The sequence below is a fragment of the Erpetoichthys calabaricus genome, chromosome 5 (assembly GCF_900747795.2).
Source record: "Erpetoichthys calabaricus chromosome 5, fErpCal1.3, whole genome shotgun sequence".
NCBI classification, from domain to species: Eukaryota; Metazoa; Chordata; class Cladistia; order Polypteriformes; family Polypteridae; genus Erpetoichthys; species Erpetoichthys calabaricus.
In genome coordinates, this window is record NC_041398.2 from 111372520 (window position 1) to 111387129 (window position 14610).

At 38.7% G+C, this 14610-nt stretch overlaps 1 protein-coding gene across 3 annotated transcripts in view; it reads right to left on the reverse strand.

The window, feature by feature from the left end:
• LOC114651884 (LIM and calponin homology domains-containing protein 1-like) overlaps positions 1–14610 on the reverse strand; it is a 338328-nt gene that overhangs the window by 6067 nt on the left and 317651 nt on the right. For all 3 annotated transcript variants that reach the window (XM_051928055.1, XM_028801930.2, XM_028801931.2), the window contains 4 exons: positions 11628–11749; positions 9560–9675; positions 6618–6732; positions 2734–2817 (listed from right to left, as the gene is read on the reverse strand). In XM_051928055.1, the coding sequence (XP_051784015.1) occupies positions 2734–2817; positions 6618–6732; positions 9560–9675; positions 11628–11749 (437 nt within the window). The remainder of the gene's footprint in view (positions 1–2733; positions 2818–6617; positions 6733–9559; positions 9676–11627; positions 11750–14610) is intronic.

Genomic DNA, 14610 nt, shown 5'->3' on the forward strand with positions numbered 1-14610 from the left:
AATGTAAAGTACCCAGTAGAACTTCTTTATTCATATTTGGAAAGGTTTTTGCTGAAACAGAATGTTCCAACCTAAATGAAAATGAATGCTGCTTGGTTGCACACACACAAAAAAAAATTAACTTGCAAAATCGGCATAGCACATGAAGTAATATTCAGTACACAAGAAATATAGGTGACGTGCATTCTATTTGTTAATTCCCAAATATTTCATATGATACTGAGTTGAGTTGCCACATTCTCAAAAGTAAAAACAAGGATAACAAAATTGAACTGAAGCCTTTCCTTTTGAGACATGGTAATTTCTTTTTTACTTAAATCTGAAAGGCATAAACAATTGCATTCCATGTTTTATCATCAATACAAGAAAGAACTACAGCAAACGAATACAATGAAATGTCCTCGGGCCCAGTGCAGTATTATCAGTTTCGCTGCTGCAGACACACATATTGGTTAGACAGCAGCATCTCTTCCACATGATTAACAAAAAGAAAGCCAAGTAAAAACTAGGTCACAAGAAAAGTAAGTTAATCCTTCCTCAGAGGCTACCTGCAAAGGGTCTCACCATGGGTCAGGGGTGTCGAACTCAGGGCCTGGAGGGCCGCAGTGGCTGCAGGTTTTTATTCTCACCCTTTTCGTAATTGGTGAACAGTTTTCACTGCTAATTAACTCCTTTTCCCTTCATTTTATTAGCCCTGTTTTTAAGGATTCAGTCCTCTGAATTTATTCCTTTCTTCATTAAATGACAGTCAAACAGAAATGAGATGTGAAGCAAGCCACCAGATGACCAGCTAAACTGGGATTTCAAACTCCATCCATCACCATTCTTTGTTTCGAGATATTGTGATATGGGCACAGGTTAGCTGGTCGTGTGGCATCTTGTTTTGTGTCTCATTATTGTTTGCTGCTAATAAAGGAAAAAGAGAACTAAGGGGCCAGAGTCAAGTTAATTAAAATTAAGGCAAAAGAAGTTAATTAGCAGCCAAAACTGGTCACTAATGAAGAAGATGGTGGAATGAAAAACTGTAGCCACTGTGGCCCCCCAGGACCAGAGTTCGACACCCGTGACATGGGCGGACAGCTCTTACTTGCTTAACACTTATGTGATCAAGCAGTCTTTTCTCTGCTATATGACACAATGTCACCAGATTCCAACCAACTTAACTCTTTCCTGCTCTTATACCTAATTCTCTACTACACAAGCATTAGCTGTTCAGGAACTTCATAATTACCAACATCATTGATGTGGATGTGCAAGAGAATAATAGATCATTTTTTACAGAATCACACCAGTATCTGGTAATATGGCAACCTGTAAATGTCTAAGATACGTAAGGAACCATCTGCTACTTGATATGGACTACCCATTTCCCAAAGTAAAGGCAAGGTCCGACTGTACCACAATTATAATATTTCTAGAGTAATTATTCAAAGAAAGGTAAACCTGTTGTCTTGTTCATGTCAAGTGACTAGATACAGTCTAACAACATAGGAGTAAACAAAGCTCCCCATTCTTGCCTAACTGTAATGCATAATTTCACGTTATGATTGTTGCATCATTTCTTTTAGATTAGCCTTCCTCCTCAAAACTATCCTCACAATCTCTATTTAGGTCTGACAACACAAGCCTAAAAATAACTTGAGAAGCAAAAAGACATTAAACAATATAAATATCTCATCCAAGTGTTAAAAAAAAAATCGAATGGTTCAGGAAAAGGAAAAACAAGTTCACTGTTTAAAGGTGAGCATTCCTGCTACAGGCACTCTGTGAAGTAAAGATTAATTAACCCCTGACCTGATGGAATTTTATTCAAGCAGTGCGAAAAAAAATGAGGCAATATTTGTAAACCCATATCATATTCCAACAAAAATTTATGACTGGAAAGTTGCCTATGTCCATTCACAAAAAGTGTTACAAAATGGATTGCAGTAATTACAGACCAATACATCATACTTGGATTCTTAATAAGGTTATGGATGATAAGCAATGGCTACATTTTGAAGAAAAAACTTCATTAATTGCAAATACAGTATAAGATGGATGAGACACACCTAAAAGGATTTATGGGTTTAGTCTGATGCAACATTCTCAACATCCAGGCAGTGTAAAAACCATTGAGAGTAATTCAAGGGGCCATGTTCATTAAACTCTACAATGTAATGATGAGACTACATCAGATGTACTGTGCATTCCACTTCACCACACTACAAAAACATGCAGCAGCTCCAGAAACTGGAAACAGAAGCACAACTAAGTGCTTGCCCCAAATAAAATATACGTCTTACTTTGGAACACAGCGAATTAATAATTTTCACATTACATTCTCTAAGGTATTGATAAAATTGAGTTGTCAGAATTCTTTCAGTTAAATAGTAAATTAAAGGGAAATTGAGGGGAAGTACATTCAAGAAGCACTTCATTATGTCAACATTTATCACTTTGTAGGGTCCTGAGAATTTGAAAGAAGTGACCAAATCATGTAGTTGAAATTAAAACCTTGAAAACGTTTTTTAAATGTACCTGGATGAGGTAATGGCACCACGAAGCTACTAGCTAACTACACACTTTGATGAACTGAATTGCTCTTCTCTCATGCCCACCATTCTTGTATGCCCCCCATTCTTTACTTACTACCAACTTATCAGATACAGTATATGAGATTTTAGCCAAATAAAAATTGAAGAGTAGCTTTGCAGTAGTAAGTTAAGTGAACCACTGCATAGACTTCTGTACCTGTTGGGAGACTGATTTTGAAGATTAGATGAACATGGAGATGATTTTGATGGATTTGACCCAATATTTTCATATGACCCAGACCTAGAATGAGGGAAGAAAGGTGTTTGTTTAATATTTATTTTAATTGTAAATTAAGATGAAAAGGACAAATCATATTTCAGCATTCTTTAAAATGAGATACATTATCAAATGTTGCACATTGTGATTTAACAAGTAATCACAGTATGTAATGAAATGCAATCGTTGTCATGAGAGAGGACTTGGACTAAGAGGACATCTTTAACATAGTAAATATATTTATATATGATTGAACACACAAATGGTAGAATGAAGTAATCCAATTCCCACAAATAAAGCACAGGAGTTGCAAGGAGGCATGTCACCCATGTGTATCAGTTTATATATATATATATATTATATAGGATTGGCTCCAGCAGACCCCCATGACCCTGTGTTCGGATTCAGCGGGTTGGAAAATGGATGGATGGATATAATAATATATATATAATATAAACCATGCCCCTTGAGGTCGGCCCAGGCCCTCTCTCCCTTTTGCGATTTCAATTTAGAGAAACGCCGGCTTCTTTTAAAAGGGAGCAGTGGAGTGACGATTCCCTGAAGTTTGCAAAAAATGCAGTGGTCCTAGTCAACGGCCAGCGCACTAACCAGTCGATGCCACAGGGTCCTCACTGTGTTAGAAAATGACCTTCTGTATCGCGTGGCTGAGCATGAAGGGCAGGAGAGAAGGCTACTGCTAATCCCGTGGACCTTCCGGCAGCAGGTCTGTGAGTTAACACACGCCCACCTCCTAGGTGGCCATTTGGGCACCGAGAAAACCCTGGAGCGGATCAAGCTCCGTTTCTACTGGCCGGGAATCAATGAGGAGGTTCATCGCTTTTGCACTTCTTGCCCAGAGTGTCAATTGCAACAAATTCCTAGAAAGGACCGTGCTCCTCTCGTTCCTATTCCCCTGATTGATATTCCCTTCCATAGAATTGGGGTTGATTCAGTCGGACCCCTAGAGCCCTCAGCCCGAGGACACAAGTACATCCTTGTCCTCGTGGATTATGCTACCAAATACCCCGAAGCTGTTCCGTTGCGCTCAGCCACCTCTAAAGCCATCGCACAGGAATTACTAGGGGTCTTTGCACGCGTAGGTATCCCCCAAGGAAGTCTTGACGGACCAGGGGACACCTTTCACCTCAGAGACGTTCAAGGAGACTGCCAAGTTACTGAAAATAAAACATTTAAAGACCACAGTGTATCATCCTCAAACCGACGGTTTGGTAGAGAGGTTCAACCAAACTCTCAAAAAAATGCTGTGTAAGGTGGTCAGCGAGGATGGAAGGAACTGGGATCAGCTCCTCCCCCTCGTCATTTTTTCCTATCGGGAAGTCCCACAAGCCTCCACGGGGTTCTCCCCTTTTGAATTATTGTATGGGTGACAGCCCCAGGGCATATTAGATATGCTAAAAGAAGGATGGGAAGAAGAGGCTCTTACCTCTACAAACATACTGGAGTATATCGCTCAATTACGTGATAGATTTGGAAAAATTCGGCCCCTCCTTAAAAGTCGCATGGAAGAGGCCCAAGCAGCACAGGTCCGATATTACGATCGCGGCACGTCTCTCCGGGAGTTCCGCCCGGGAGATCGTGTCATGGTCCTAGTACCTACCTCCCACTCTAAATTGCTTGCCCATTGGCAAGGCCCCTACAAAGTTAAGGAGAGGAAACGACTCGTCGACTATTTGGTGAGTCAACCCTATCGTCGGCCGAGGGAGCGGGTTTATCATGTGAACTTGCTGAAACCGTGGAAGGACAGGGATCCCGATCCCTCCTCCAGCCAGCCCCGCTCACTCTTTACTCACACGGCTAGCCTTAACTTCGGTGCGGATTTAAGTCCCAGACAACGGCGGGAGCTGGAAACAGTTATCCGGTCTGTCCGGGAGGTAGTGAATGAAAACCCCAGAAGAACCCGTCTGGTTGAGCACAACATTGTGACAGAGCCCGGGGTTATTATCTGAGAATGCCCGTATCGTCTTCCCGAGGCAAAAAGGGCTGAAGTGGAGCTTGAGATCAAGCACATGCTGGAACTAGGTGTGATCGAGGAAAGTCATAGTCCCTGGTCCAGTCCCATTGTGTTGGTCGGTAAGCCTGACGGGAGGGAGGTTTTGCAATGACTTCTGTAGGCTTAATCAAGTCTCCCAATTCAATGCCTACCCAATTCCATGAGTGGACGACCTCCTCGAGAGGCTTGGGCAGGCTCAATATTTGACCAGACTGGACATGACAAAGGGGTACTTGCAGGTTCCTTTAATGGACTCCGCGAAGGTTAAAACCGCGTTTAGCACCCCTAACGGACACTGGCAGTATCATGTCCTTCCATTTGGGTTACACGGGGCTCCGGCAACCTTCCAGCGTCTGGTGGACAAAGTGTTTTGGCCTCATCACTCATATAGTGCTGCCTACCTGGATGACGTGGTCATCTATTCCAGCACGTGGAGGGAACACCTACAGCATGTCCAAGCGGTACTGTGGACACTGGGGGAGGCCGGGCTCCAGATTAATCCCAAGAAATGCTTCTTTGGATTGAGTGAATCCAAATAAATATTTAGGCTACCTGGTGGGCTGGGGTACCGTAAGGCCACAGTGCTCCAAAGTAAATGCCATTTTGAAATGGCCCCGTCCACAAACCAAGCGGCAGGTCCAAGTCTTTCTCAGGTTAGCGGGGTACTACCGCCGGTTTGTGACCCAGTTCTCGGAGAGAGCGGCGCCCTTGACTGATTTGACAAAGAAGAGGACCCGAACATTGTGGTATGGACTGAGAAGACAGGCGCTGCATTTAGTGACTTGAAGCAGGCCCTTACGTCCGCACCTGTTTTGATGGCACCTAACTTTTCTTTGCCTTTCATCCTCCAGATGGACGTTTCGGACACAGGCCTGGGGGCCATGCTGAGCCAAAGTGTCGATGGTGTGGAACACCCCATCATGTTCCTGAGCCGGAAACTATTGGACCGGGAGACTATGTATGCAGTGGTGGAAAGGGAGGCTTTGGCGATTAAATGGGCAATAACTTAGCTGAGGTACTACCTGCTGGGCCGGGAATTCAACCTTGTCACGGACCATGCGCCTTTACAGTGGATGGCTCTGCACAAGAAGTCGAATCCGAGGGTCACCCAGTGGTTTCTTGACCTACAGCCGTACAAGTTTTTGCTCGTTCATCGTCGGGGCGCTCTCCACACCAACGCTGATGTTCTTTCTCGGGTTCACGACCTCTTGGTTAGGGTTGCCCGACCCGACGGGTCTGGGCTAAGGGGAGGGGGCCTTGTCACACACGTGTGCATGGGAGGCAGCTAAAGGGCTTGAGTAAGGGCAGTTCCGAGGCATGCCATGATGTGGCAGAGTACACTGACTCTTTCTCTCCCTTTCCTATAGACCATTCACGGGAGATTCCACCTGACTCTCTTGATGTCACTTCCGTGACCAAGCCTATGGAAGGAAACCTTGCCAGCTCCGGCCCCTGTGATGTCACGTCCGGGCTCGAACCAATGGCTGAAGAACATGAGCGCGATCCCTATGACCTCACTTCCTGTCTTCCCCTTTAAAAGCCTGCACCTTTTCCCTATTCCCTCAGTTCCGTCTTGGACTCTGTTGTATGCACATCAGTGCACTGTTTCATTTGAAAGCAACTTTTGCAGCCAGGAAAACAATTACACGGGTGGCTGCCCCAAACCTTTATATGACTCTGTGTCGAGTTTGTGCCAATATATTATATATACACAGTATATATAGATTCATTATTCCGTCTTATCTAAAGTAAGGCACCGCCATAGAGCAATTTCAAACAAGACTACCAAGAGCCAACATATTGCTCTACAGACCTTTTCATTCCATCCATGACAGACTGTGGATTCCAGTTTCGGTCCAAAGATGCAGTCTTCTTCCACAAATCATCCTCTTCTTTTATTAGAGGCTGTTTGTAATTCCAAGATCCATCTGTAAACCAAGATATTGTTATAAATAGTTGGAGGAAAAAAAAAGTCATTCATTTCATTTTATTCTATTCAGGCAATCAGAATCCATTACCTATTCAAAATCAAAAAGAACATAACTTATGTTTACAGAATTTTCACACTGAGGTACAATAAATTATAATAATAATTATTGATAAGCCCTTTTGGACGCTAGAAAAAGTCAACTTTAAATAAGTTTGAGTACCAAAATTAGCAGAGTGTTCTTCTGAAAGTATGAAGAAATGCAAATGCCTACTTTTTGCAGTTTTTGCTTTCAGATTATTTCAGTTTGAGGCACTAGAATATATTCAATCAAAGCATAAGAGGGAACATGCATTTCCATTTTGACTGTTAAATATTTCACTATCAAGAACTATGTACAATTGTTTTTTTGCTTTTCATAAACAGTAATAGCTACAGTCAAACTATAAATTAATTAGCTAAAAAGTAAACAGCAACAGAATATTAGGCAATAGAATACATTAATTGAATACAATTACATAATGAGTTGGTTATTTTAATTACTTAGGGTTCCTACCATTGGGTGATGAAAATTTCTAAAGACAAAACCATGCAAATAAAAACTGCACACTTATGTCAATGCCAGTTTGCATGTGATCAGCAAGACTGGTAAAAAGGAATTCATTTTTTGGGGTTCAGACAATCCATTTCCCACATTTTCCATGGCCAAAAAAAATTAATTGATAGCTGCTTTAAGATAAAGTACAATATGCCAAAGTAGACAGAAAAATACCATATGACAGAAGAAGGGTACAGAGTTGTAAGCAGGTTTAAACCTTTCGTGCTTGATTCACATTTCTATTGTAAATTGTAATTAATGATTTTTTCAATATATTACATAAAGTATTAATTGTGTGGGATACAAGGCTGGCAAGAAATCGTACAGGGCAGGATTACTTTATGTCTCACAGAAAACTGCCAGGCCAAGGAGTTTCAATGGTAGCAGCAAAGTTCCTGCATGGGGCCAATGGGACGGTACAACATTTAAGTGTAACAAGTACCTCAGAAGACCATTAAGAAGAGAGGTGAGCAGTGGAGTGCTTTGGTGAAAGAGTGTGCTTGGCAAATGAACAAACTAAACCATCAGATAGACAGTAAAATAATTATTTACTGTGTGTAATCCAAGTGACGCAGCATACTTCAGAAAAGAAAAGAATTACCCACATTTCTTTTCTTTTTTTTTTTAATATTTTTATTTTATTAATTTTCATTGTAATCATTCCATACAAACAGATAAATTTATAACCCAACAAATTTGAAGACTAATCAAACCCCACCCCTGAGAAGGAGAGCTTAGCTAAAGGAAAATTGCTTAAGGCTTTTTAATAAGGCAACATTAAACAACAGAAAGGGAGAAGTAAATATCTATGTAAATAAAAGATGGAGAAGGGAGTTAAATGCGGTAATAGTTATATCTCTTATTCTAAAATAATATTGATTAAATCCTGCCATGTTTTGAAAAAATTTTGTACAGATCCTCTAACTGAAAATTAGATTTTTTCCAATTTCAAACAATATAAAACATCGGCTTCCCACTGACTTATAAGAGGAGAATTAGGATTCTTCCAATTTAACAAAATAAGTCTGCGTGCCAAAAGTGTAGTGAATGCAATCACCGTTTGCTTGTCCTTCTCCAATTCAAGTCCATCTGGAAGAACACCGAACACAGCTGTTAATGGGTTAGGAGGGATTGTGATACCAAGGCTGTCTGTGAAGCACTTAAAAATTTTTGTCCAAAATGATGTTAGTTTGGTGCAGGCCCAAAACATGTGACCCAGTGAGGCAGGAGCTTGGTTGCAGCGCTCGCAGGTTGGATCCTGCCCTGGAAACATTTTGGACAGTTTTAAGTGAGACAGATGGGCTCGATATATAATTTTTAGTTGAATAATTCTATGCTTTGCGCATATAGAACTCGAGTGAATTCTCTGCTTTGCTACCTTCCACTCCTTTTCTGATATATTGATTAAGAGATCTTCTTCCTAATGTCCTCTTGGATCTTTGAAAGGTAGGGACTCTAATAAGATTTTATATATTGCGGAAATAGTGTTTATTTCCTCGAAATTGAGCAGTATTTTTTCCAGCATTGTGGAGGGTGCAAGGTGGGGGAAATCGGGCAATTTCTGTTTAACAAAATTTCTAATTTGAAGATAGTAAAAGAAATGTGTAGCACATTTATTTTGAACTTGCAAAATTAATCCAAAAAAAAAAAAAAAAAAAAATCAAAGTTTCAATATATTGAAAATTTGATGGTACTTATTTATGTGCAAAGTTTTGTTTCACTAGAACAGAAATTTAAACACTCACTAAAACACCTGGTTGATGCTTAAACTGAAGTTACAGTCTTACCTTTTATTTAATTCCTTGCTTCATTAAAAACATTACATATAATTAAAAGTTATTATCAATATTAAACTGTTTTCAAGTATCTGCTTTAACAACAACTAAAGATGATCAGCGACTGTGAAATATTCATGGCCTCATGTTGTGCTTACCATGCTACCATACCAGCATAGTCGTTAACTCCTCAGTGCTGTTTGAAATTCTCACCTTGAGCAGGTTTTCAGACACAATGCAATCCTAGACCTTTTTTTAGGTCATAATGGTCATATTCAAATGCATTGTCAATTCATACTCGGATAATTGTTCAATTTTAAACACACACGCACACAAATATCAGTTTTCTCTAATTAATTGACTTTAACATTTCATGGTAACATTACTGTAAATTGTGATTAGCAAGTAAGTAATGACAAAATACCATTAACAAACAAACAAATAAAACTTCTTACCATGAGTGAAATGAAGCTCAGATGTGGCTTGTTGACTATGGTCCGTTAAAGGCCTTTTGCAGTTTTGTGGGCTATAGACAACAGCATTTGTATTAATTACATGTTGAGTGTGCAGACTGTTAAATAAAGAGAAGAATATAAATATATTAGTATCTGTAAACATTCTCTGAATTGCGCATCTATATATTTATTGAGAAGCATAAAACAGCAGAGTATAAACAGCTGGAATCTTTACAAATGCTTTGCAAGAATATAAAGAAAATCTACAGTAATGCCTACTTATCATTTTATACTGGTAGCTGTGGCAAAATATGAGCAGGTTTATCTCATTCCAATGGGCCCTGCCTGGTACACCTCTAAAAGGAGGCATCTGGGGTCATTCTCACTTGATACTCAAACAACAGTACTTTAACTAGCCAATATCTTCGGTGGTATTTGAGCTTGTGACTGATAGTAGGTGATGCTACCCTGTACAGAAACTAATTTTGACTATTTAAATGCACAACATCAATTTTTAACCCTACTAAAAGCTCAAGATGATATGTGAAGGCATAGATGCCCATTTACTAGCGAAGCAAGTGATTTTGGCAAGGATTTACTCCCACTTTAGCATTACTGTCTGGCACAAGACCCTCATCACTGACACTAAAGCACCAATTTACTTGTCAGACTCACAATAACCCCTGACGTAGGCAGTGTACAATACACTAAGACAGTTTAACTCTCCAAACTCTGCCATCTGCTCCTTCCTAATGTAGCTACTATTTTCAGATAGAGGACTTCCTACTCATATTGGCGAGTGTGGATTCCCTTCCTAACTGTTTCACACTTGACTGAAAAATTCTTCCGGTAGGTGATAAAACAACCACTTAGGGAAGACTAAGAGGAAATCTTATTAATATATATATATATATATATATATATATATATATATATATATATATATATATATATCAGACATGCACCCCTTGGGCCCTTGAAAATATGTACAAAAATCAACATTGGTCTCCCCTACACTTTCTCGTATACCTTGATATGGGGATGGATATTTAAGCATTAAACCGCAAGACAATGATTATATTTTTATATTATGTACATTAAAGAACCATCAACAACAAATCAAATCAAAGTAATAATATACTGAATAATTATTATAAAAGTAAAGTTGAATAAATCGGACTCTACAGCTGCATGAATAAAAAGTAAAGTACCACTTCTGGTTAGCGGAAATAGCCCAAAAGTTGATTGAAATCTACGTTTTGTACCTAATACTTGCATGCAAAATTTTGTTGACCTAAGTGAAAGCATACTTAGGTTATCATGTTTACACACACACACACAAGTCTTTTGTAGTGAGAAATGAGGTGCATGCAAGTGCTGAAAAAATGTAAATGTGCATGCATGCATGCATGCATGCATGATCTACCGGTAGTGGCTGTGGTTAAATGTGATCTGAATGGACGTCTCCCCACCTACACACATAGATTTAGAATTTTAGGACTCAGGGAGATCTAAAACGTCGAGATTCATCAAAATCTCAAAAAGGAATTTTTGGAGGATTCCAATACTTTCCCTATACTGTACTTCATATATGAGAAAGTAAAAAAACATGAATAGAAGGGATGACAAACCAGAGCATCGACCCAGAGGTATGTGTTTCATTCACACTGCCTGCTTAATGTGTATTGTTATCACTCTGGTCTAGGTTTTCCTATTTAGACAAGGAAGTGCCATTCTTCGATAATACAGAACACACTTTCTTGTCATTCTTTCGGAAGCCCTAAATTAATTTTTAAAAGTATAAAAAGCTTTATGATATACAGAAGGTCGTTTTACATCCCCAAGCAGGTGGAACCTGCTTTCTAATATGACAATAACAGTCATATTAACCTACAGGTGTAGTAATGGAGGGCATTTCTAAGTGGTTGTATCATATCAAAAGATACACATAAACTTTTAATATATTTTAAAAAACAGCATATCAAGAAAGTGAACATTACTATATTTTAAGGATGAAAGCTATTCCGTGCACACTTGTTTCTTTACAGATTGCTAATGATATACCCACCTGTCTGTCTCTTTGAGGAATGCATCTGATTTGCCAATGGTTTCTTGATTACTACCGAAAAAATTTTTGTGAGCATTTTCTTGCATAGTGGCATTTTTCTGGCAGGTTTCAGCTTTCTCTCTCTGTTAAAATAAAACAATATACATTATTTAGATGCAAATGTAAGGCAGCAATTAAAGTGATGGTATCCTGCACAACATTGATGGAATGTTATGACTATCATAGTTATAGCAATTTAAGTGCATTTCAACTTTCCTCATAACCAAAGAAAAAATTGATCAATGAAAAATGAAAAAGATATGTATGCCCAATGACATCACACGCAGCAGCTCAACTATCTGTATTTTCATATTTCAAGAAAATTGACTGTTTTGTCAATGTTACTTTTATTATACATTCCATGTAAACTGCAGAAAGAGAGCCTCACTCCTATGTCTTCAGAAATTCTGAAACCATTAATGAAAACCAGACATGTTTTTTTTACTCAGTTAAGTTACTTTAATAGTTGATAGTCTGACTAGATCCTGTCCACACCTGTAACACCCACTAGCTTTCAGTTGTTCTTCTGGCACTATGTGGGTCCCAGAACTTTGACAACTGTGGAGTTATTTTAACATGGATCCACAGTAAGTGACAATATCTGAGGAAAAATAAGCAAATACACTACTGAATAAATTAAAGCTTTATGGCCTCTAATGAACTTTTTTGAGAAAATTATTATTTTAGAGGATCACACAACATTCTTCATACTCTCGTCACAATCTATGCTCCACAGCCCAAATTTCTAAATAACAAAATGAACAACAGTACTTCTGTGACAAAGATAAAGGAACTAAAGACATATGTAAAAAGCAGTAGACTAAAGATAATGGGATATTGCCACATGGGTATCAGTTTGTCCTGTGGGTACTTTAATGCTTTGTTCAAAGACAGTTGAAAAAAAAATACATATACAGTATATTTCTGACAAATTCTATCAATATCTTTCTTCCAGATATTTATTATTTATTGCAGAGAAAGTAACATGTGGCTGGAAATGGTCTGAAACATCAAAAATGCTTCATGCAAAAGTTTTAATTTTCTGTATCTTTTATTTGAAATATCTCTCAAAGAATTAGGTTTTAGGGTCAGGTCCAGTAGGACCAAGATAATACAATTGTATTTAAGTTCTTCTCAGCAAATTTTGCTTAAAATTAGTATGAGTGCAATATAAAGTCAACATCACTACATAATACCCATCTCCAAAAAAAAAACCCCACTAAGTATAATATTAGGCGACCACGGGAACAATCAAATCTGTTTTTCACACATTTCAAGGCAAAATTTGTTGAGTTTAGTTGAAATATATTATCTTATATATAAATATCTTTGCATGGAAGTGTGTGTGTCTGTTCCGGCTCAGAAGTAAGAGGTGGAGTTGGGGTAAGGGCTCCACTTCCGAAGAAACAAAAACTTGCTTAGCTGCTAATAGCACAAGCGAGGCCAGCACGTCGGCAAAATGAAACCTCTGAAGAAACAGTCACTCACTTAGCCGCTAATACAGAAGCAAGGTGAGCACATCGGCAAAACAGTAACCCTTTTACTTTTCTTCCCGTCGCCAATACACAAGTGAGGCAAGCATGTTGGCAAAACAAAAACTTCCGAAGAAAGACAAAGTTGCTTAGCCACTAATGCACAAGTGATGTGAGCACATCGGCAAAACGAAACCTCCTAGGAGAGAGATGCCCAGAGTAGTTCCTTTCAATTATCAGACATTTCAATTTTTTTTTCTGATAATTTCAATAGTTTCTAAGACCTCGTGCTTTTTACAGCACGGGGTTACACAGCTAATAAATGTATAATTGTTAATATATCTGGGCAGAATTACATGAACTGATGGAGTAACAGACTGTGATTTACAAATAAAATACAAATAACTGACAATAAAAAGAGGAATGCCATCATACCACTCAACAATGTGTGGTGCTCATCCCAAATCAGTAATTATGCCAAACTAAATCCCAATAAGATGACTGAGCGGGATCTAACAAAATTGTCTTAATTTCACACCAAGAACCTTTGGAGGATACTACAGATCCTCTACAGTGAGATAGCATGGTCACAACAATTATGAGAAGATGGTGGAGATGGATTGATCATGTCATTAGGCAAGTAAAGTGCCACTTAGCAGGATGGGCAAAAAGAATGAAATGATAGATGTGTTTAATATGTTTTAAATGTAAAAGGAAAGTTTTGTATGGAGTAAGTTTTCTTCCTCAGTATTTTCCCTTAGACCCCTTGGAAGTTTTCCTGGCAGTAGCCATACTCAGATATACAGAACACATAATGCCAGAAAATGGTCAGTCTGTGCCTACAGTGTTCAAATACATTGAAAACTAGGATGAGTTACTCAATGAATAAAACTGGGTCATATTTGGGCAACAAAAATTGTGGGAAACAAACATTAATTAACTCTTGATAATCAAATATTAAGTGAAGCAAACATATTACCTCCACAAAATCCTTGTATAACCAACTGAAACAGGTTCTGTGGCGATGACATTTTTAATTTTGCTCTTACTGTTAGCAAAGGAGCTATAAAGAGAGGTGTGCTGAATATAATAAGAATGTAGAGCTAAAGCTGCAGAGAGTACAGATGAGGTGATCAGCAATTAATTGCCTATGGATATAAAAGGATCCCTCTCGTCCTTGACCTCATTGGAACAGGAGGAAGAAGGCACATGAAAAAGCAAGCACTCATCCTCAAGGGGAAAGGCAAATTGTCATTATTGAAACAAGCTCAATGTTAATAATGCAAGAAACAGTGCACATCAGAGAACACAGAAACATAGGTTTCTGAACAGAGGAAAAGAGTAGCAGTAACGGAATGGAAAATTCTCTTAATTAAACTGAGTTGCAACAGATTGCAAGTCAGTTATACTATACTATTACAAATCAAATAAAAGTAAAATAAAAAGCTGCTTGCACATTGTGAAAACTATCA